Raw genomic sequence first — 21,791 nt, 5'->3', positions numbered from 1 at the left:
TATTTTTTTTAAAATTAAATAATCGAACATCCAAAAAGAAATGAGTACAAAATTAGAGCAGGGGAGGCAAGCTTCAACCACCAAGCTCAACCATCTAGTTCAACTAAGATCCAAAAAATAGCTAACTCGCACAATATGAATCAGTTTTTTCGAGAATACAAAAGAAAAAGATGAGAATTAATCTAGAATGTGATCATGGTCTTCAATCTAAGCAGTCCAACCTTGCTCTCCTTCCATCCAAGCTATTTTCTTGCTCTCACGGATATGCGCAAAGAAATCCAACCTATCAACAAAAGGGCCTCTGGTGTCTCTAATTTCCTTCAGCAGACGTTTAAGGGCAATCTCGAAAGTTGCTTGATCATCTACAATGCTAGCCCATTCCAGTCCATGGCCATCATGTAGGAATCTTTTCAATTTATTTTCCTCAAGCTTCATGATACAACAAACCTGCGAAACAATCTTAAATCGTATGAGTTTCAATTGAAACAAAGTAAGGGATCTACCAATGTCTTGGAACTTGTCCTCATTTCTAAATTTCCAAATAAACCAAAGAATATGAGAGGATAGAATATTCCAAAAGAAATTAGCATCCTTTCTGAGACCAGTAATATTGCCAAGAATAATATCCATAACAGACACATGATCAGTAATAATAATTCCAAAAAATTTCCATATAATCTTAGCAAACTGACAAGTAAGAAAAATATGTCTTAAGTTCTCAGGAGTCTTGCAAATAGAGCAAGAGTTAGTAATGCCAAATTGATCTTTAACAGGAAGTCCATCAAGAAGAAGTTGCCGCTTGAAATGCAATATTTTGGGAGGAATATGAGATTTGCAGAACCTATCAAGAATTTTTTGCCATTCAAAAAAATCAAGATTCATATACCAAATAGAATTTAGATGTGAGAGAATGGAATTATCTTTATTAAGGACTTTATAAATATCCTTAGCCTTGAGTTTATGCAAGAGAGAATCATCATCCCAACGAAAGGATAAGAATCTGTGAGAGTCTACATCACACCTACAAGGAAGATTGAATGAACTGCAAGCATTAGAAATTAGATTATAAGTACGTTTGTGGGAATCGGGAAGATTAAACTTAAGCTTGATATCCTGCCAACTAGCAAGATTATCATTCTCAAGGATATCAATGAAACATTTAATACCAAGGCTATTCCATAGCTTAGCAGAACACCCTTGAGTCAGGGCGAGAGGCTTGTCTTTGTGCTTCAAATTCCACCAGATGGAACGTTCACCATGAATGGTATCATTATTGTCAGAGTTAGAATTATAAATGAAACCTCTAACCAGTTCCCAAGCCTTCCAGATAGACTTAAAAACCAGAGAACCTTGAACAGAGATAGAGAACGTCCCAGCAATGAGATCAACAAAAGGAAGATTCTTCCAATACTTGGCCTACTTAGGAAAACTAGATTGAATATTATGTCTCAAAAGAAATTTCCAAGGCTCTTTCCCATGAAGAGCCTGAAATATCCATTTAGTTGCAAGAGAGACCCCTTGAATCCTAAGGTTTTTGAGGCCTAGCCCTCTTAACCTCTTATCAATGTGACACCAGCTCCATCTAACAGCATGTTTTTTCTTATTTCCTTTACCATCAGACCATAAGAACCTCCTAATGGCCTTCTGAATTTCAAAAATTTGATAACTGCTAAACATCCAAACTGAGGAACAATAAATACTATAAGAAGATAGAATTTTTTGACAAACTTGCACTCTACGGGCGAGGGAAAGAACCCTATTATCCCATTTGTTCAGCTTTTTGAAAATTTTGTCCTTAACCCAAATCCACATGTCTTTGAGTGAAGGGGAGATGGAAAAGGGAACCCCCAAATATTTAACAATCTCATTAGGTCCCCCCCAAGAATATCCAAACTGAAGGAGCCAATCAGGAGGTTTCTCTTTCCAACCAAGCATAACAGATTTGGATTTAGATATGCGAGCACTAGAAATGGCCTCAAAGAGTTCAAGCTTCTTATTAAGATGTTGAATGTTAATACAAGATAACTCAAGGAAAAGAGAGGTATCATCCGCGAATTTGATGTTAAGAATCTCAGAATTGTCAGGAAGCAAAATCCCATTAACCTTGGGGGAAATAGTATTATCTCTAAGAATATAGAACAAAGCATCAGAGGAAATAACAAAGAGAGCAGGAGCAAGAGGACAGCCTTGCCTGATAGATCGGGACAGGGGAATAGGGTTGGATAAAAGACCATTGATTTCAATTCTAGCAGAGGAGTCCTTAAGGAGAACTTGAACAAATCTAACAAATAAAGCAGGAAAGCCAAAGGCCTGAAGAATAGAAAGGATGAAATCCCACTCAATACAATCATAAGCTTTCTCAAAATCAAGGAGAAACATAGCAGCATTTTGATTAGATGACTTAGCCCACTCCATAGATTCCCAACTAGTAACAAGATTTTCAAGAATATATCTCCCCTTGATGAAGCTAGTTTGGGTGGGGCAGATAAAATTAGGAAGAACACTGACAAGCCTAGAGGCCAAGGCTTTGGCAAGAATTTTGTAAGAAACATTGAGCAGAGTTATAGGCCTCCAATTCTTGATGAGAGATTTATCTCCATCTTTGGGGACGAGTTTAATAATCCCCATATTAATAGAGCTACCAAGAGTGCCGCGATCATAAGCCTCAGAGTAAAGCTCAAGCAAATCCTTAGCAATCCATTCATTATTAGATTTATAAAATTCAACAGGCAAACCATCTGGCCCGAGAGCCTTATCCTTCTTAAGAGCAGATATAGCATCAATAATCTCCTGGAGAGAAATCCTAGCCCTAAGAGTGGCAACATCGTTTCAAAAAAAAATTTAGGAATAAGCGCCTTGCATTTAATATATAATTTCTATTTTATTACTCTTTCTAAAACATTTTTTTGTATTAATAATGAAATTAAATTAAATATTTTATTTAAAATTCTTAATATTTAAATAATGTGATTAATATATAGAAAAAGATTTATATTGGATCATTATATGGGTGAATTACAACTCTAAAATTATTTTGATAAAAATTAATAAGTTGATAGGATTAAAGATAGGATTAAAACTCTAAGTTGATAGGAATAATATTGTAAAACAAATACTTAAAAGGTCCCAATCTTAAAAAACTTGTCAGCTCTTTAGATTCCAAAGTATATGATTCAAAAGAAGAGCACACCTCATAAAAACAATTTTTAGTAAATTAATAATTGCTCTGGATTGATTTCCATAGATATATCTATAATGATCAAATTCTGAATTTCAAATAGCAATTAATCACTACTAAAGGATAGAATTTCATGGTAAAGAAAGCAATATCTAAAAAGAGGTCTTTAATAGATGGTTAAGACATACTAACGTTGATGATTTGGTAGAGATCTTATGTTTTAATGATTGACATACAATATAGAGAAGGAATCCAAAAACCTTTGCAAAGTCAATACTGTGGGAAGCTGAATAGAAAGAGGAAGGAATTAAGAATATGAAAGATCTTTTAGGAAATCTTATATAATCCATAAATTTTGAATCTTAAAGAGGGTATGCCCTTAATATTATTATTATTTGTAAAGGAGGGAATGCCCTCTTAAAGTCCCTAATAAGGGCAATTGTAAGTTGTATACAAGACTTCAACCCTAGACTATACTGGGTGATTGAGGGTTTTCTTGGCCTTGTTCTTTTTCCCCCAATGCTTCTAGTTGAAAGGGGTAAACATGATGTTAAATTTTATCTGAATAATATAATATATTTTATTTGAATAATATAATATATTTTATCATAATAATATAATATAGGGGGCATTTTTTGAAAAAAATTGTTAAACAAATTTATTTATTTTTAGAAATTGAGAAATTTTAAATAAAAGTAAGGTTTTTCTATTTGAGAAAAAAATTGAAATTTTTGTACTAATTATTTTAAAAAAAAACTTTTTATACTTTAAATTAATTACTATCTTACTAGTGGATAAAAGATATATTACTCAAACTGTTAGAATTTACCATCAATTGTAAAATTGTATACAAAATGAATAAAAAAAATCTTTCAACATTTTTTTTTAAAATTACTAATTATAATATATTATCTAGCATCTTATTAGACAATGAAGATATTTTTCTTTAATTTTAAAAATTTATCATCAATGCTAACCAATGTATTCAATAGGAGAAATGTGTTCTACTAGGGTTTCTACAATTTTCGTCTGAGCCCTTACTATCGCGTCGCTTGTCATTCTGCATTAAGTGTGGGAACTCCTTTTAGGTTATAATGGTCTCAACCCTCTCCAGGCCAATAGTTTCTGATGGTGTTGGAGTTGTTGATGCCTATGAGAATGGCCCTATTGAAAAAATGCCTGCTCTAGTTTGTCCCCAAGGTGTTTCACGAGGTAATTCCTCTCTCGACCTGGTCTTGAATATCTCTACTTTTGAAACTACTTGCCATTGTCTAGAGACCCAAATCCTTATTGGGTATTTTGTGGGTTGTACTTCATCTAAAAGCACGCTACGTGAATGGGTTACCAAGGCCTGGAACCCCCAAGGGATTCACCTTGAAGGGATTCAAAGCATCACTAAGGGCTTTTTTCTATTTCATTTTAGTAACCCCTCCTAGGCCATGGGCATTTTCAACCATGGGCCATGGACAGTTCGCTTGTCTCTTTCAGAGATGGTCACGTGACTTTTGTATCTTGGATTACTGCAAACTTAGGGTTCCAATTTGAGTGGAGCTCCTTGGGTTGCCCGTCCCTTGTTGGTCTTTCCTCCTAAAAATTGTCCAAACAGTGGGCAAAGTGATTTGTGTGGAACCAAAAAATTTTTTTAATGCCTGCCCTCAGCGTAGGGTTTGTGTTGAGGTCGACCTATCTAGGGACCTTAAAGAATCCATGGAAATCTAGATTGGTGCTACCACCTTTACCCAAAATGTGCTTTACCTAAACCTCTTGAATACTTGTTATCATTGCCAATCCACTAGCCATAAGAAAAAATATTTTCCTCTACTTGAGCACAATTGCTCTTCGGTCCAGGAAACCAAGTTGGCTTTGCCCACTAAAAAAGATGAATGGATGACAATCGTTAAGAAAGGAAAGGGCACTATTACGCCAGGTTCCATTTCTTAAGAACCTAGCCATCCTAATTCTAGTGTGGCTCCTCTTGCTCCCATGGCTCTCAAGCTTCCCATGGTCATGCTACCACCTATTTCAAACCCTGCTTTGTATGGAACAAAACAATTAGAGGTTCAACCCACTTAGGTCCATGCACCTCAAGCAACTTCTATGATTTCTTCTTAGTCACTCTGTTGCTCTCACAACCTAGAAGGCCATAATGTTATCTCTATCAATGGGGACAAACGAATAGTCATCTCTTTAGGTGACCCTTCATTTGATTCCTTCGCTTTCTTGCATAATAGCTTCTTCTCTCTTGGGGACGAGGATGATATTCAAGCTGGTTTATAATAAATTTCCTCACATGGAATGTGTAGCAGCTAACAACCCTCCCTAGAAAATATTCTATTCATGATACCAAGCATAGGCTTGGTAATATTGATGTGTTATGCCTGCAAGAAGTCAAAGTTTGTAGGTTTCTTCTCAACTTAGCCTATCGTGTTATATGGTTAGATGTTGTTAGTTTTGCCTCTCAGTATGAAGCTAGTCAAGGTGGTGTTGTCACTCTTCTCTCCCCTTGTGTTCTTCCTTTTGTTATTTTTCATTGTTCTAACCCCCTACAAAGAACTGTTTGGATTTTGTTCTCTTTTTAGAATCATTCTTTTGGCATTTTCAATGTTTATGCTCCTAATGATGCGATTGAGTGTACACACCTGTGGTGGTGGATACTTGATCATCTGTCGCCTGCTTCCTAGATATTCTGTGAAGATTTCAATATGGTTGAGCTAGTTGTTGATAAAGTGGGTCTTCTACTTTTTTGATGGTCAACTGGAGAGAGGGAAGCCTAGTTTTACATGCAAAACAAGTTGGGTCTTTTTCATCCCAATGTTAACTATCGTCAGCCTGATGGCATTTGGTACACTTGGTCCAACTTTCAAGAGGGATATGACAAGGTTCTTAAAAGGCTGGACCATGCTATGATTTTTGCTCAGTCCTCTCTTTTTCTTTTCTTACACAAGTATGCCACCTATCAATCCTCTTTTTGATGTGACTCTTTTTGACCATTTTCCCATTCATTTATCTATTAGCTAGCATTCTGCCCCTCCTCATAATTGTAAAACTCATTTTTACCTTAATACCTCATTACTGTCACATCTACCCACTACCACTCATATTTTACAAACTTGGAATCTTGATCCTAGGCCCTAGTCCACTTCTAGGTGGATTCAGTGATGGAATGTTGCCATCACCTGTACTACAAGGTTTCTTCACATTTATGGGAGATAGTTGGCCACTTACCGTAGGAGATCGTATGAGGCCACTACCAAAGATCTTGGTATGGCCACTAAAGCTCTTGCCATGAATCTATTTGACACAGATCTCTAGGTTCAACTTGCCAACCTTTGTCACTAGAAGTAGGTCACAGAAAACTATACTACCCAAGGAGCTCATCTTAAAGCCCACCTTCACTGGTTGGAGGTTGGAGATCAAGCTTCTAAGGAATTTTTTAATGTGTTGAGGCCTCACCATTATGTAGTTAGGATCAAACACATTCAAGAGGGTCAAAACTCCTTCTGTGAGCTTCCTGATATCCTCGAAGATTTTGTGCACCACTATGAAAAAGTATTCACGGCACAGGGCCCTTTGAAAGCTTAAAATCAAGCCTTGCAGGCTTGTTTAGATGTCACTTCTAAAAGGCTCACTCTAGAACAATATGCTTTTTGCAAGTAGAAGCTCACTTTAGAGAACCTTAAGGAGGTTATTTTCTCCATGGTGGATGATAAGGCCCCTAGTTGTGATGGTTTCCCTTGTGAATTTTACAAGGCCTTTTGGGAAGAGATTAGTCTGAACCTGCATAAGGTCTACCTTGAAGCCTACAATTCCTACTATTTGGGCAGTATTAATAACAAGGGAATATCAAGTTCATACCTAAGGCAATCGATCTTGAATATATATGTAATTGGAGGCCCATCACCTTGTTAAATGTCTCTTACAAGATCATTGCCAAGGCTCTCTCTCTTAAAATTTATCATCTTCTTCCTTAGATTATTTGCCCTAAGAAAATAGGTTTTATCAAATCTTGATATATTCTAGATAATATAATCACTGTGTGGGAAGGGATAGAATGAGCTTGATACTCCAAGCAATAGGCCATTTTTCTTAGGATTGATTTTGCCAAAGCCTATGACTAGATAGAGTGGCCCTTCATTCTTGCAATGCTTCAGGTGCTTGGGTTTGGCCCTACTTTCTTGTAGTTAGTCCAGATGCTTTTTGGGGATGCCTCTACTTGCATCTCTATCAATGATTGATAGTCTTAAGCCTTTGGGATTTATTGTTCTATTTGATAGGGTTGTCCTCTGGCACCCTCACTATATGTGTTAGTTGTTGAAGGTTTTGGATAGTTGCTCACCAATGCCATTTCACAAGGTAGGGTCTATGGTATTTTTCTTTCGAACTCCCCTAGTTAGCTTGTGAATGACCATTTCACAGATGACTCCTTCCTCACTCTCATTGAGGATGATGATAACGTTGCTAATGCCCTGCAATGTCTTGACACCTTTTGTCTTGCCTTCAGGTCTGCTATATAGTAGCATAAAACCCTCTGCTACAGGTAGTCTTCCCTTCCCAAGCCTACTTGGTTTGGGCAATATCAATGGAAATGGGTCTAGCATGGTGAAATTTTTCATTTTCTGGGCATCCCTTTTTCCTTTCAAGCTTCAATTGTTGAGCTTTGGAATGTGGTTCTTGTGCTAATAGAGAAGAAGTTGGAGTATTGGATCACAAAGCCTCTCTCCCTTGCAGGAAAATTCTAGATTTGTTCCAAGGTATTTGTTTCCACCCATGTGTACTATTCTTCCTATTGGGCTCCTTCAAAGGCCTCTTATCTCAAACTTGAGTGTTTGATACATGACTTCCTCTGAGCTTCTGATGCTTCTCACCACAGCTTTCATAGAGTTACCTAGGATTTTTGTTGTCTTCCCAAAGAGTTTGGTGGCCTTGGCTTGCTCTCTACCTAGAAGCAAGGTACTACTCTCTATGTCAAATGGGTTATATGTGCCCTCACTGGCAATGAAGCTTGGAAGATTTTGTTGTGGCATTGCATCTCTTTAGGATTTTTGGTCCACTGGCCAGCTTGGAAGGGGTTTGGTTTTTAGACCCTTCTTGTGACCACTGAACCTATTCAAATTTTGAGCACTTTTATTTCCAAAAGAATTTGGAAAACCTAGGAAGTCATTAAGTCCTAGCTTCCCTAGGCTGGAGATGGGTTTAGAGATGGGCTCTCCATGAACCAACACAATCTCTAGTGGTCACCATTATTTTCTATCCAAGGTGTTTCCTTGGCCAAAGTTCATGGGGCTAGTGCTCTACATTTTTTCAAAAAAAGCATAAGAACCCCTAAAGATCTTTTATCCAGAGTTACTATGAGCTTACAGTCTTGGGAGGACATGAAAGTGCAATTCTGGCTCACACGTCTAGATCGTTAGACTTTTGATCTTCAAGTTTCTACAGTACCTCCCCATATGTTGCATAAACTTGGCATTTAGTCTTCTTGCACTTGGTGGAAAGACTAGAAGTGGTATCCAAACACTCCCATAACCAGCTATAAGCTTAGGCTTGACTATCGGTGGCTGGTTCCTCACCTGCCCATGGTTGATGTTCTCAACCAAAGATGGAATTTGCAATCTTTTGACCATACTTGGAGTCATAGGTTTTCCACTATGTGGTGAACTGTTACTGAGCCTAAAATTGCACATTTCACTTGGTGTATTATTTTTTAGGGCTTTCCTTTTGGCCCCTAGCTATGGCACCTAGGAGTTCCTAACCCCCATTTTCCTTTCTATGGTCAACTAGAAACTCTTTTGCACATTTTTTGGTTCTCTAGATAGGCTCAGTGTTACTGGCAATGGATCCACGATCTCTTTAACTGTTTCCACCTAGAACCTTTCTCTTGGCATATGGTTATTCTGGGAGACAACACTCAGCTTCTTATCAAGTACTCTCAGACTTGGCATGCTTTCGGATTGGAGATCTTATTTACCATTTGGAAAGATCACAATGGTGTTATCTTTGCTAATAACACTCTTGACATTAATATTTCTATGTACGCTAAAGCATGTATTAATAACAATGTCATGATGCAAATTCAAGTACAAATAGATAAAGTGCCTCGGGAGGTGGCTCACCTATAGGAGCACTAGCACATTGGGGAAAAACCCCCTATATTTTTGGTCATGTTCTACCAAATTCTACCTCCAACGACCATACCCCTCCTTGCAATCACTGTCGAGGTTGTAGCAGCTCTACTCACTACTCACACATGCCTCGCTCTTAGCCACATCGCTCTCCCAAGGGTGGTGCTTTTGGTTGGCACTACTCTCTTGGAGGCTTTGGTGGTCGGCACCGCTCCACCTCGCCCTTGTGGAGGTCTAGTTTGGGGTGGTCCCCTATAGCTCCTCCTTCTGCTCTTGCTACTGGTTGGCCCTCTGCTCATTAAAACCCCAAGTGGGTGTTCCCTCTGCTGAATTTAGCCATTTCTCCTCCCAAACCTAAGGGAGAGAAAGATGGTGATAATGTTGTTGCTACTGACAGATGGGCTCCTCCTAGGCCATCTACCCACCCCATCCCTGGGTTGGATCTAATGATAATGATCCTCCTCGCTTGGCTGGAACTGTGTTGGCAGCCTGAGGCTTTTTGTCTGTATTTTTTTTAATGAATAGGTAATCTTTGGCCTTGGGTTGTGTGTACTCCTAGGGTGATCCTATTTTCCTCGGTCCCTTTTTTTTGAATATGTAACTTTTATGTATTATTTTTAATACAAGGAAGTGACTATTCATCAAAAAAATTATGATCAATTGTAAAACTATATGCAAAATAAATTAACATAATATTTCATTGTTTTGATATCAACTCATTATTTTATTTCTCTTTCTAAAATAATCTAATATTTTAATAATAATATTAGGGAAAATATTTGATTTAAAATTTGTATTATCTACAATTTTAGGAATATTTAAAATATAGGTCTATCACCTTTTATCCAAAAAAAAATGTATTATCTAAACATTATCTTATAATATTATATGTAAATAAATTAATATCCAAATTCAAATATTTAAAGAAAGTAATTCTAACTAAAATATCAAGAAAAAATCTACAATAATTAAGTAAAATTTATACCAAATGTTCTACCTCAATCTAATTTTAAAGAATTTAAAATTAGATCCAAATGAAACATATAAATAATATAGACAAGTAGACAAGGAGACCCCCTTTCGCCCATTTTGTTCATCATTTTAGCTGAATGGTTAGGAAGGATTATAGACTATAGAAAGCGTGAGGCTTGTATCAAAGGGATCCTTCCCTCCTCTAATTGCGTTCCCTTCACTCATTAGCAATTTGTTGACGATACTATCTTGGGGGGGGAAGCTTCTGTCAAAGAGGCCAGAGCCCTGAAGAAGATTCTTGATACTTACTCTAGTGGGACGGGTCAGCTGATTAATTGGAACAAAAGCTCGCTCTTTTTCATCAACACCTCTGAGTTTAGACAAAGAAAAATTGCCAGGATTCTGGGTTGTGGGGTAGGCTCTTTCCCCTCTACCTATCTTGGTATCCCTTTGGGATCCTCACCCCCGGAGTCTTTTTGGAATGGTATTTTGGATAGATTCAACAGGAAGATGGCTGGTTGAAAAGGGGTCTCTCTTAGTCAAGCAGGCAAATGCCTCTTAGTCAAATCTTCTCTTCAAAATCTGCCAATCTACGCCCTGAGCCTCTTTGGAATTCCGGGGAAAATAGCTGAAAGAATGGAGAAAATCCAGAGAGACTTCCTTTGGAATGGTAATGAAGGGAAGAAAAGATACCCTCTTGTTGCTTGGGAGAAGGTTTTCCTCCCTAAGAGGTACGGAGGTCTGGGCATTAGAAAGATCACCCACCTCAATAAGGCTCTCCTAGCTAAACAAATATGGTGGATCTTCAGTAGCACCGGTGAATGGAGGGACACCCTTGTAAACAAGTACCTTAGAAGACCCACTCTTCTTTCCACCCTTTTTAATGAAGATATCCCAAAAGGATCGAACATTTGGAATGGGATCATGAAAGCCAGGGACCTGGCTAAGGCCAAGATATCATGGAAATTGGGAAATGGGAAGGACATCCAGTTCTGGTCGGATAGATGGCTTTCCCAAGATCCACTTATCAATAACCCTATTTTTGAGAGATGGATGCAAGCTTGTACTGATCAAATTGGGTCCAAAGTTTGTGATTATTGGAATGGCCAGGAATGGAGTGACCTATCCCTCATCTCTGAGGACTTGACTCCTATAATTCTTATGCTCAATTCCATGATTCCTATCAATTTGGGGGATGAGCTGGTCTGGAGGGATAATCCCAATGGAAGATACTCTGTTGCCTCAGGCTATAATTCCCTTTGGAGCTTAAAAGAGAAGGCCCCTTGGGCGGAGGCTTGGATTTCGGGTCTCACTCCAAAGATCAACATTTTTTACTGGCTGGCTCTTCAGAACAAAATCCTTACTCATGACAATCTCATGAAGTGAGGACATGTTATGCCCAGTAGATGTCCCTTGTGTAAGAATCAGGCTGAGACCGGAAATCACATTTTCATCTTATGTGACTATGCCAGGGAGGTGTGGAATGTCATCACACATGATAATGAAACCCTCTGGTACAAACCAGATAATCTCATGGATTTTTTCCATCAGTGGAAAGGTCTTTGTAAGATTGCTGGTCGGCAGGATCACTCGGACTGGATTTTACCCCATTTTTGCTGGGGAATTTGGAAGGAAAGGAATAATAGAATATTTAGAGACAGAGAGGAGCCGGCTATAATCCTTGGCAGGAAGGTCTCGAAGAATATAAAGGAAAATCTCCAAGTGCTGAAGGAGGAAGAAGAAGAAGAAGGGGACAGAAAGATAGCTAAAGAAAAAGACAGGAACCTCAAAAGGCAGGATGCTAGCTGGCTTCTCCCCCCAGATGGTTGGTCAAAAGCCAACTTTGATGGGGCTTCTAAGGTTAACCTAGGCCCTTCAGGTTGCGGTGGAATCATAAGAAATAGCTATGGGGAGGGAATAGTTGCCTTTGCTTCCCCGCTGGGAATCCAGAGTATTCATCTGGCTGAAGCAAGAGCTGCGAGTAAGGTGGTCAAGTTGGCTTTTGAAGCCGGGATTACTAAACTCTGGCTTGAGGGGGACTCCAAAAACATTATTAATACCATTAATGGTATTTCCCCTCCCTCGTGGACGATTGCGAACATAATTGCTGAGACTTGCGCCACTCTCACAAAGTTCGATAAGGTCCACGTCACTCATGTTTACAGAGAGGCAAACCCAGTCGCTGATTGGTTTGCTAATAAAGGGGTTAACGCCACCAATAATCTGACCTGGCATGTGGGAAAAGATTTTCCGGCGGAGGCAAAGTTGCTTATCGACCAAGATAAAATCTTGGGAAGGACGGCTCAAATCCAATGCAATTATGGATAATAAAGATTGCTTAATAAATGGTATGTGCCATTATTGGCATTGTGATTTTCACCAGCAAAAGGGGTTTCCTCTGACATTTTGACACGTTCGAAAGGACGATACCATTATTTTCAGAAAGGGGTATATTCACGGGTATCATAAAAGAAACATCACCATTTTTTTGAATGCAAATAACTTGCACAGTTCAGAGTTCATGAGAATTGTGGAAGTTGATCAGGTAAACATGACGGGTGAGAGGAGCAGAAAGGAGCCGGTGGGGGAAGTTCAGAAGTGGAAGAACAAGGCCAAAGTTTGGAGAGAGCTGGAAAAGGGTGGGGTTACTAATTTCTTTGAGAAACTTCATGGCTCAGATCCTGAGATCACTAACAGCATGGTGAATTCATGGAATAATGGTAAGGTTAAGGTGAATGGGGTCTACTTTCAAATTACTGAGGATGTGGTTGCTGAAGTCACGGGGATTCAGATGGAGGGGCATAAATTCTTCAGAGACAAGAAGATGTCTTCTAATGCAATCAAGGATTTTGTGAAAAACACTGAAGAGCTGAACAAGCTGGGCAAGAAAGAGATGTTTTTTGTAACGGATACTATAAAGAAGCTCTGGAGGTATGTTCTCTACGCTGTCATTGAATATATAACCCTAGACCCCAGTTTTGATAGGGTTAGGACTCACCATTTTGTGATTCTGAATCATTTTTGCCATGGTAGTAAGATCTCCTTCCCGTATTATCTTTTTAACTCGGTGAACAAGGCCATTTCTAGTTTTAAAAAGAAAGCTACCGTCAACCCGGCACTGCATGAGGGTCTTCTGCTTCTGATTCATGAGCATTTCCACGCTCAAACCATTAGCAAAAACCCTATCCAGGGGGCGGATGTTGACAAGAGCAGCTCCAGTTTTTCCTCAGATTTCGACGATGTCGAGAGCATCAGCTCTGATGAGTTTTTTGAGCATTCAGGTAAGGAGACTAAAAGCCATAAGAAGGATTACCCCTCTATCAAATTACCCAGCAGAAAGAGCCCTAGAGGTCATACCCCAGCTAAAACTTACTCTGCTGAGGTGGAGGAGGAAATGGATACTGATGATTCTGATAAGGTTTCGAAGGAGGAGCTGGATGAGGAGAAACTGAGAAAAAGACAAAAGAGGGAGGGAGAGAGCATGGAGCGCTCCAGTAGTCAGGGAAAGGATTCTCTGCCCATTCCCCTCTCCCCTATACATCCTCAGCCTCCTTTGGAGGAAAATGACAACTCTGGACAGATTGAGGGGGAAGTGCAAGTTAATAACAGAAGGAAGGCTTGGAAGAACTTCAATGTGAGAACGGCCACTATGGGAATCTACAGAGAGGTGACGAACCCCCAACTCCTGGTGGACGACCTCGAGAAGCCTAGACTCAGTGAGCTAATTAACCCGGCTATAGTGGCTATTTCTGATAATGCAAGAGAAATGGGCATGAATCTGTTGAACAATGCCCGCAATAGCATGATCGACAACTTCAGATCAATTAAATGGCTTTTCCATGAGCTTGAGGATGTCAGAGATAGGGTTTCCCAAATGGAAAAAATCAAGAGCAAGACAGGTGCAGAAAGCCAAGGCGACCGGAACAGCTGGGAGACTCTGATGGAGAGGAGAGTAAAAAATATTGAGAACTACAATCACAACCTGGCAAGTCAAATGATCTCCCTCCTCGCTTCGATCAACGACAACATCCTCTCTCTCTTGGAAAATCTCAAAGACAGGAACCAGATGGAGGAAGATGATAAACAGAACAGAGACAAAGATAGGCTGGATGTGGATAAAGCCAAGGACAACACTATGGAGCAGGATTTGACGAACGCCCAGGATCATAAGGCAGAAGAGCAACAAGAGTGCACCGAAGCTGCCCAGACCATGCTCGAGATGGAGAAGTAGTCTGCTAGGTTGGGTCTCTATCCTTTGGTTTTTGTTTCTCCTAGCTTTGGCTTTTTGTCTGGTCTCTATTTTTCTGGTTGGTTCTCTGGCCTTTTTAGTGGGCAGTTGTTTCGAGCTGGGCCTTTGGGCTTATTTTCAGCCATAAGGTTTATGTTTTGGCTGGGCGTTTTTTCGCTTATTTTCAGCCTTTCTTGTTGTTAAACTTATGGGTTTCAGGACCCCTTAAAACCTGTTTACCTTATCAAAAACATATAAATAATATTTAATTTCTTTATTAAAAAAATAATATAGTTTGAATAAAATGGAGCAACCAAATACAATTCCAAATAAAATTACATAAACTATGTAGTTTACAAGAAAAAATAAATATAAAAAAATCTAATATAAAACACTGTCGAGAATCTGAAAACTCTAATTAATTATATAGATACTTTCTAAAATATCCATTTTCTAAAAATCTTTATTCTTTTTTAAGAATAAATCTAGTTAAAAGTTCTGTGTAATGAGGGAGCAAAGCTCCACATATAGCCTATTGGCTAGATACAATAGAGAAGTGAGTAAGAGAATTTTCTATGGGTTTTTAGAGTACTCTAATATGGGAATTTTCAATGGGTTTTTAGAGTGATCTAATATGGGTGGAGGATTTGTATATTTTGGTTCTTGGAGGTTCTTTATTTTTTCATATAAAAATTAATTAAATTAAATAAAAAACCATTAGGAGTAATAAAATTGTGTAATAAAAAAAAGTTAATGGTTGAAGTGGATTTGATGGTGTTCATTAACATTCTAGACCAAGGGAGTGTTTAAATTAGAATCTTATTAGTTATCAAGATGAGCTATCATAGTTTAAGGGGGCCATATTTAATAGCTTGGTAAGAGGCATTTGAATTCAATAATGGGTCATGTTATAAATGTAGCTCCTAGAAGAATTTAGAGCAACATCTCTATTTTCAACCTCCAAAGTTATGCAAGGTACAATTAAGGTGGCAAGTTTTGATTTAGTTGTAAGCTTCTCCAATGTATCTAATGTTTCTAGTGCATCTTGAAGCCATTAAATGTCATCTTTATGGAAGATGGTATTACACCTACATTAGTCATGAAGCATGTGAAATGTAAGATCTCTAGGAGATCATTTCTTAAATGTATTGTGATTGTAGATGATTTCTATGGAAGAGAAATATCATCATATTGCAATGTGTGATGGTGAGAGGTGTAATTAAATAATTTGAACAAGAAAATACTATAATTAGAAATGGTCACAAATACTTGATATAGCTTGAGAATAACAAACAACTTCAAGAGGGAAATTGTCCAAATATCTCCAAGTAACAAAATAATGATAATATAAAATAACCATTATCTCCTATGTATAGATGTTACCTAGGTCAAATGAGGTACCTAAATATAAAAGTTTTATTATTTATTTATCTAGATAAGAATACAATAATGACCATATAATTTAATTATGAGTTAAGGGATTCATACACTGACCACTCATAATCCTTATGCATATTATACAATTAAGGACATAGAAGGAGGTATTAAAAGTATTAAATCCAAGCATGTAGTGATAATTGGATATCTTAAGGAGGTGTATCATTTGGACAATGTACAAGAATACAATAGAGCCTAGTGAGAGTTTTGTAGGTTTTCTTTTGTGAACATTGTTGTGTTAGATATAAAGAAAATAGAGTGTAGAGAAAGGGTAATGACCTAAGACTCACAAGAATGTCAAACAAATGTGTGAAGACCAGTGTCTCATGTCTACAGCCTATTGCACCACCTTGGCCTTTCGCTTGTTGGGGCCTTGATCTAGTTGGAACTATCACACCCCTCTCATCTGATGGACATAAATGGATAATAACAGCTACAGACTATTTCACTAAATGGGTGGAAGCAGTCCCCCTAGTCTCAGCTACAGGAGTTCAGGTCTCCAAGTTCATCTTGTACCACATTATTTGCCACTTCGGCATCCCATCCACCATCTTCACCGACCACGGAGGTAACTTTGAAAATCTCAACATGCAAGAATTATGCACTTCCCTCCGCATCCATCATCGCTTTTCTAGCCCCATATTTCCCACAAGGTAACGGCCAGGCAGAGGCAACTAACAAAACCCTCCTCAAAATCCTAAAGAAAGTTGTCAATGATTCTGGCCGTGATTGGCACCTACAAATAAATCTAGCCCTATGGGCCTATCGAACTTCCTTCTGTACATCCACAGGCACAACTCCATACTCCCTAGTCTATGGTGCCGAAGCGGTACTACCTATAGAGGTTGAACTTCCCTCTTTGAGCATATCTTTGCAAGGGCAAATATCAGATGAAGAATATAGAGTAGCTCGGCTCACCCAGCTAGATCTCCTAGACGAGAAGTGACAACAAGCCTATGATCATCTCACAGTCTATCAAACTCATCTCAAAAGGAATTTCAAAAAGAAGGTGCTTCCACGAAACTTTCAACCAGGTGACATGGTCCTTAAAGAAAACATGAAAGTCCAAGCAGATCGAGAAAAGAAAGGCAAGTTTGAACCTACATGGCTTGGTCCTTATGTTGTCACTACTTCCTTTGGCTCCGGAGCCTATCAGCTATCTACACCGGAAGGAGAACTCTTGAATGATCCTACTAACATCATTCATCTCAAGAAGTTCTATGCTTGAAGATCCTTGGTATACCTAGCTTTTGAAAAATACAAAAAAAAAATAGTAAAGAGAAATAAGCGTCCAATGGTGAAAACTTGGCAATTCAAGCGCCTTGGATAGGTACCTTGGTGAAAACCTAGCAATTCAGGCACCTTGTGTACTAAAGACTAATCCATTATCTATCACTATCCTATCCCTCATCCATTCACCCACCATCCCATAAGACACACTTGCTTGTTCCCTTAGTGTTCCAACCAAATATCCAAAATCTGATGAAGCTTGTAAATACCTCCTGTACAGCTTGTAAATCTTGTACCAAAGCTTGTATTATACCTTGTAAATCTTGTACCATACCTTGTCTATCCGAATCTTGTCCAAGGTTTGTACCATATTCCAGCCTATAAATAATCATGTATCCTAGCTTGTATACTATCACATGAACACACAAAACCCCATTTTCACTTAAGCTTTTCGCAAACCATCTACCTATCCACCTATCACCTATTATAGACATCCCATCCTTCACAAACATTTCCATCTCAAAAAAAACCAAAACATGAACAAACTTGTACATTTGTAATATATCTTGGTCCATCAGCTTGTACATCCTCTTTAGCTTAGTACCATTGTATCTATCCAGCGTTCGTGTCAGTTCATCCTTGATCAGCATCTTGCACCCATCACACATCTTGGTTAGCTATTCCAACGCATCCTTTAGCTAGATTTCCTGTCACCAAAGTGTTATCTTTCTTAGTTCAGCTTGCCAGACGCATCACTCATCCAAATCCACCAGCTTCGGTGCTCTTCGATAGGTCCTTGCAGGATATAGCTTTCCTCATGTCTGATCTTGGTCCTTTAGTACCTTGTCCTACCCATCTCGTTGGCAAACGGCTCTCTTTTGGATTTTTACTTTCTTTTGATTTGGGATCTTCCCTTTTGGGTCTTGAAGTTTCTTTTCCAAGCAATCTCCTTGTTCCCTCCTCAAGGTTACCACGATCTTCCATATCATGGTATGCTGCGAATGGGGCAATTAGAGCGTAAGGTCTTGATCGGGCCTTTCGTTTGTTTTTCTTTTCTGCTTGTGGGTTCTCCAGTGTCATTTCCACGCTGCTTCCTCTAGGATTCATGTGTGATGCTGGGGCAATCCTTGTGTGTTTGTTTTGAGTTAGTTTGTCAGTCCTTTGGATGATTGGTGAAAAGGCCTTGATGTTCTTGGTAACCTTGGCAATTAACCAATAGTCCTATAGCAAATCTAGTGCTCAACTACATGGTGGTACTTCTCTTTGAAGTATCCCCCCACTCAAAAAGCTTCAATGATTTTCCTTCATCTCCATTATCCCCCATCCATATCCAGAATCCGTCTCTCCTACCCTAGCTGATGCATTAGTATCTCTTTGAATCACTCATCACTCTTAGCTTTAGGGATCCACAATCCTAGTCTTAGGGATCCACCAATCCAAATCAACCCACCAAGCTTCATCTTTCGAGATCCACAATCCTAGTCCTAGGGATCTCCGAAACCCATCTCCCACCAATCTAACTCTTTGAAATACTGTTGCATCAGCTTTATAATCCCCTCATCCATCTCCCTATCCTCGATTCTTTTTTACAACACTCTGCTCCTTCATCCTCTGCAATCCTTGAGATCTTAAGCTTTCTTCCTCTTGTGCCTCTGATTCTCCCTTTATCATTCTCCCATAGTAAGAGTTTGAGCTAACTAAACCTCTTCTCTTAATCCAATCTGAGTCTCCTTGCTCATCCCAAATTCTTGTATTTTTCAAGAAGCCACCGAGCCTCGCTTTCTCTCCCCGCTGCCTTCTTGAGGGGGCATCTCATAGTCCATTCTCTCCTCTTCTGCTCTAGCCTTGGGCATCTTATTTTCTTATCTTTGATGCCATGCCACTTGAAGCATCACATCAAAGAGGGGGAAACTGTAGACACCTAAAAATCTTTTTAAAAATAAAGTATTTTTATTTTTTGAAAAAATACCTGATGACATCATCATTAATTAATTAATTAATTAATTTTTATGCCATTAAATCCCTTTATCTTAATTAAAAATATTTAATTAAGGAATCCCTCCCAAAAATGTTTAAATCTTATTTAAACATTATTTCCTTATTTATTAATTATTTAATTAATAAATTGACCAAAAATCCTAAAATAAATAAAAAAATTATTTTTTGCCCAAAACTTGGCCAATTTCCTTATGACCAATAACCTCTTCCAAAATTTTCTAATCCTTCTTTAATTTCGATTAAAGGCTAATCCCATCATTTCCTACCCCTAATCCCAACTCAAAATATTTAATTAAGATTACATATTAATCCTCATGTTTATTAAATTTTTTTTAATAAATATCTCCTCAACCCAAACCTTTGAAATAAATAAAACTTTATTTATTTTCTAAAAATCTAATTTATCCTCATCCTAAGAAGTTCTAGACTCTTCTAGAAAGTCTTCATCCTCATCCTAGGAAATTCTAGACTATTCTAGAAAGTCTTTATCCTCATCGAAAGTCTAAACTCTTCTAGAAGATGTCTTTAAACCTAATCCTAATCCCCTCCTAACCTTCTCACATTCCCTAAACATGGGTTAAGACTTACTAACCCAAGCCAAAGTTAACAAATATCTCCTCCTTCACCCACCCTCATTAAATGCCATCCACTTGCCTATCCCTAAGCTAATCCTAAACCATCCTAATCCATTCTCTAATCATTTGCACAAGCCTAAACAAGCTTAAAACCTTCCTAATCAAGTCCAAGTCAAAATTGCTCTCATCACCCTCAAAATATCTCAACCATAAAACTTTATGAATTCCACTAGGTCATAAATGACTCTTACAAGCCCTTTTATTGCTCTTACAAGTCATTATGAGGGTCTTTATGAAGATTTTATCCCTTGAGCCTCCTTTGTTGACTCATCCTTCCCCTTTCCTCCATCCTCTCACCATGTGACATGTGTCACTCCTTGATTGGCTATAAGGAAGCACAATCCATGTGCTCTCCTCTCATGCAATCTAAGCCCTCCATGAGCTTTTTCCCATCCTTGCATCTTATCCCTCAATCTCTCAAGCCCTTTGCCTATTTAAGGAATCCTCTCCCAAGCCATTTTAACACAATCCATGAAGTAAAGTCATAATGCCATTTTGAGAAGCCATTTTACATCAAAACCATACACTCACACCCAAATTCCAACTCCATTTGAAGCCCTTTTTGAAGCATAAGCTTGAGCATACATCCTATCTATTTAGACAAAGCTACTCAACAAGAGAGCTTCTCATTGAGAGAGCCCATTAATGTCTCATATTCTCAATTGAGATCTCATCTTAGTCTATCTTGAATTTTATGAATTTTTTTTAGTTTGTAGAAGCTTTATTTAGATTTGGTTTCTATTAGCATACTAACATTGCTCATATACATTTTGGCACGCCCGGTGGGACCCTACATGGGTCATCTTCATTAGCTTTTTTAGTCAAGTTTTGTATGTCATTTGCTGATTTTGGCTAATTTTAGTTGTTTTTGTGATTGGTAGGATTATTTAAATTGGTTTTGTAGGTCCACATGAGCATGAAGAAGACAAAGGAACTCATAATCTATCTCATAGTGTTTGCAGAATTTTCAAGCTTATAGGTGGACAAAGAACTTGAAATTCTTCTTCCTCTTCTTGTCTATATTCTTCTTATTCCATCTACTTCTTCTTCTTCTTCTTGTGGGAGATCTTGGCCATTTTTTTTTTAAGGAAGCAAAATCATACACACTTCTTTTTAATGCTTAAAATGAACCCCCAAATCATACTTAAATCCATTGAAAAATTAAAAATCTTTTAACATGTGAAACTAAACCAATCTAATCATTTGCATCCTTGCAACATCAAAGTTTTAGATGCATTCATGCAAAATTAGGAACACTTCATTTTTGAGAATTTAAAAAGAACTTCAAGTTTCCATTTCAAAAGGTTCAAAATCAACACTAAGTGCACACTAAAGTTCTTTTAAAAAATCTCATGAAAACTAAGAGTCCTAAATGGTTGCCAAAAATTGTCCTAAAAGCTTTGTTATTTGTTCCAAACAAATGTCTTATTGCAAAATCTTGAATGTTTCTTAGGTTTTTCATGCATCAAAACAATCTAGGAATATCATTTTTTGGCTTAAAATATGCAAACTAGAACACAAAATCTTGAATGAAAACCAAAGTCCAAAGAGTCATTTTCACTTTTGAGTCCAAAACAATCTTGAATGATCTAAGGTTAAAACAAAGCACTTCAAATTTCTTAAAACAACACACAAAATCTCAATCTTGAATGCTCAAAAGAAAACACTTGAATGTTTAACCACTTGTCTTTGAATGCATGTTGCTAAAATCACTCTTGAATGCCATGGATTAAAATCAAATTTTCCTTGAATGAATGATTAAGACAACAAATCCAATCTTGAATTCTAAGGATCAATTAACCATTGCAATATCAAACACTTCATTTGGAGCTTCTAAAAATTGAACAAAACAAATCTCTTTTCCACATGCAATCTAGGTAAAGTTTGATTTTTGGACATTTAAGAAACTTTGTTAAGTTAAAATACAAATTTGCAAAAATCAATTTGAGTAGTTCCTTGGACTCACCTCTTTTCTAATCACCCATCAAATATTA

At 37.9% G+C, this 21,791-nt stretch overlaps 1 protein-coding gene across 1 annotated transcript in view; it reads right to left on the bottom strand.

The window, feature by feature from the left end:
* Window positions 1-207: 207 nt before the first annotated feature.
* The window catches only part of LOC149569768 (uncharacterized), a 152,115-nt gene continuing 130,531 nt past the window's right edge, over window positions 208-21,791 (bottom strand). The window contains exons 4-6 of the mRNA XM_089817003.1: window positions 1,729-2,809; window positions 1,588-1,644; window positions 208-1,416 (exon numbers count right to left, since the gene is read on the bottom strand). Of these exons, the coding sequence (XP_089673129.1) occupies window positions 208-1,416; window positions 1,588-1,644; window positions 1,729-2,809 (2,347 nt within the window). The remainder of the gene's footprint in view (window positions 1,417-1,587; window positions 1,645-1,728; window positions 2,810-21,791) is intronic.

The sequence above is a fragment of the Cupressus sempervirens genome, chromosome 3 (assembly GCF_028749045.1).
Source record: "Cupressus sempervirens isolate cs-2001-9-10 chromosome 3, ASM2874904v1, whole genome shotgun sequence".
NCBI classification, from domain to species: domain Eukaryota; kingdom Viridiplantae; phylum Streptophyta; class Pinopsida; order Cupressales; family Cupressaceae; genus Cupressus; species Cupressus sempervirens.
The sequence above is the reverse complement of the archived record's forward strand: the minus strand, read 5'-3'. Positions and strand labels throughout refer to the sequence as shown.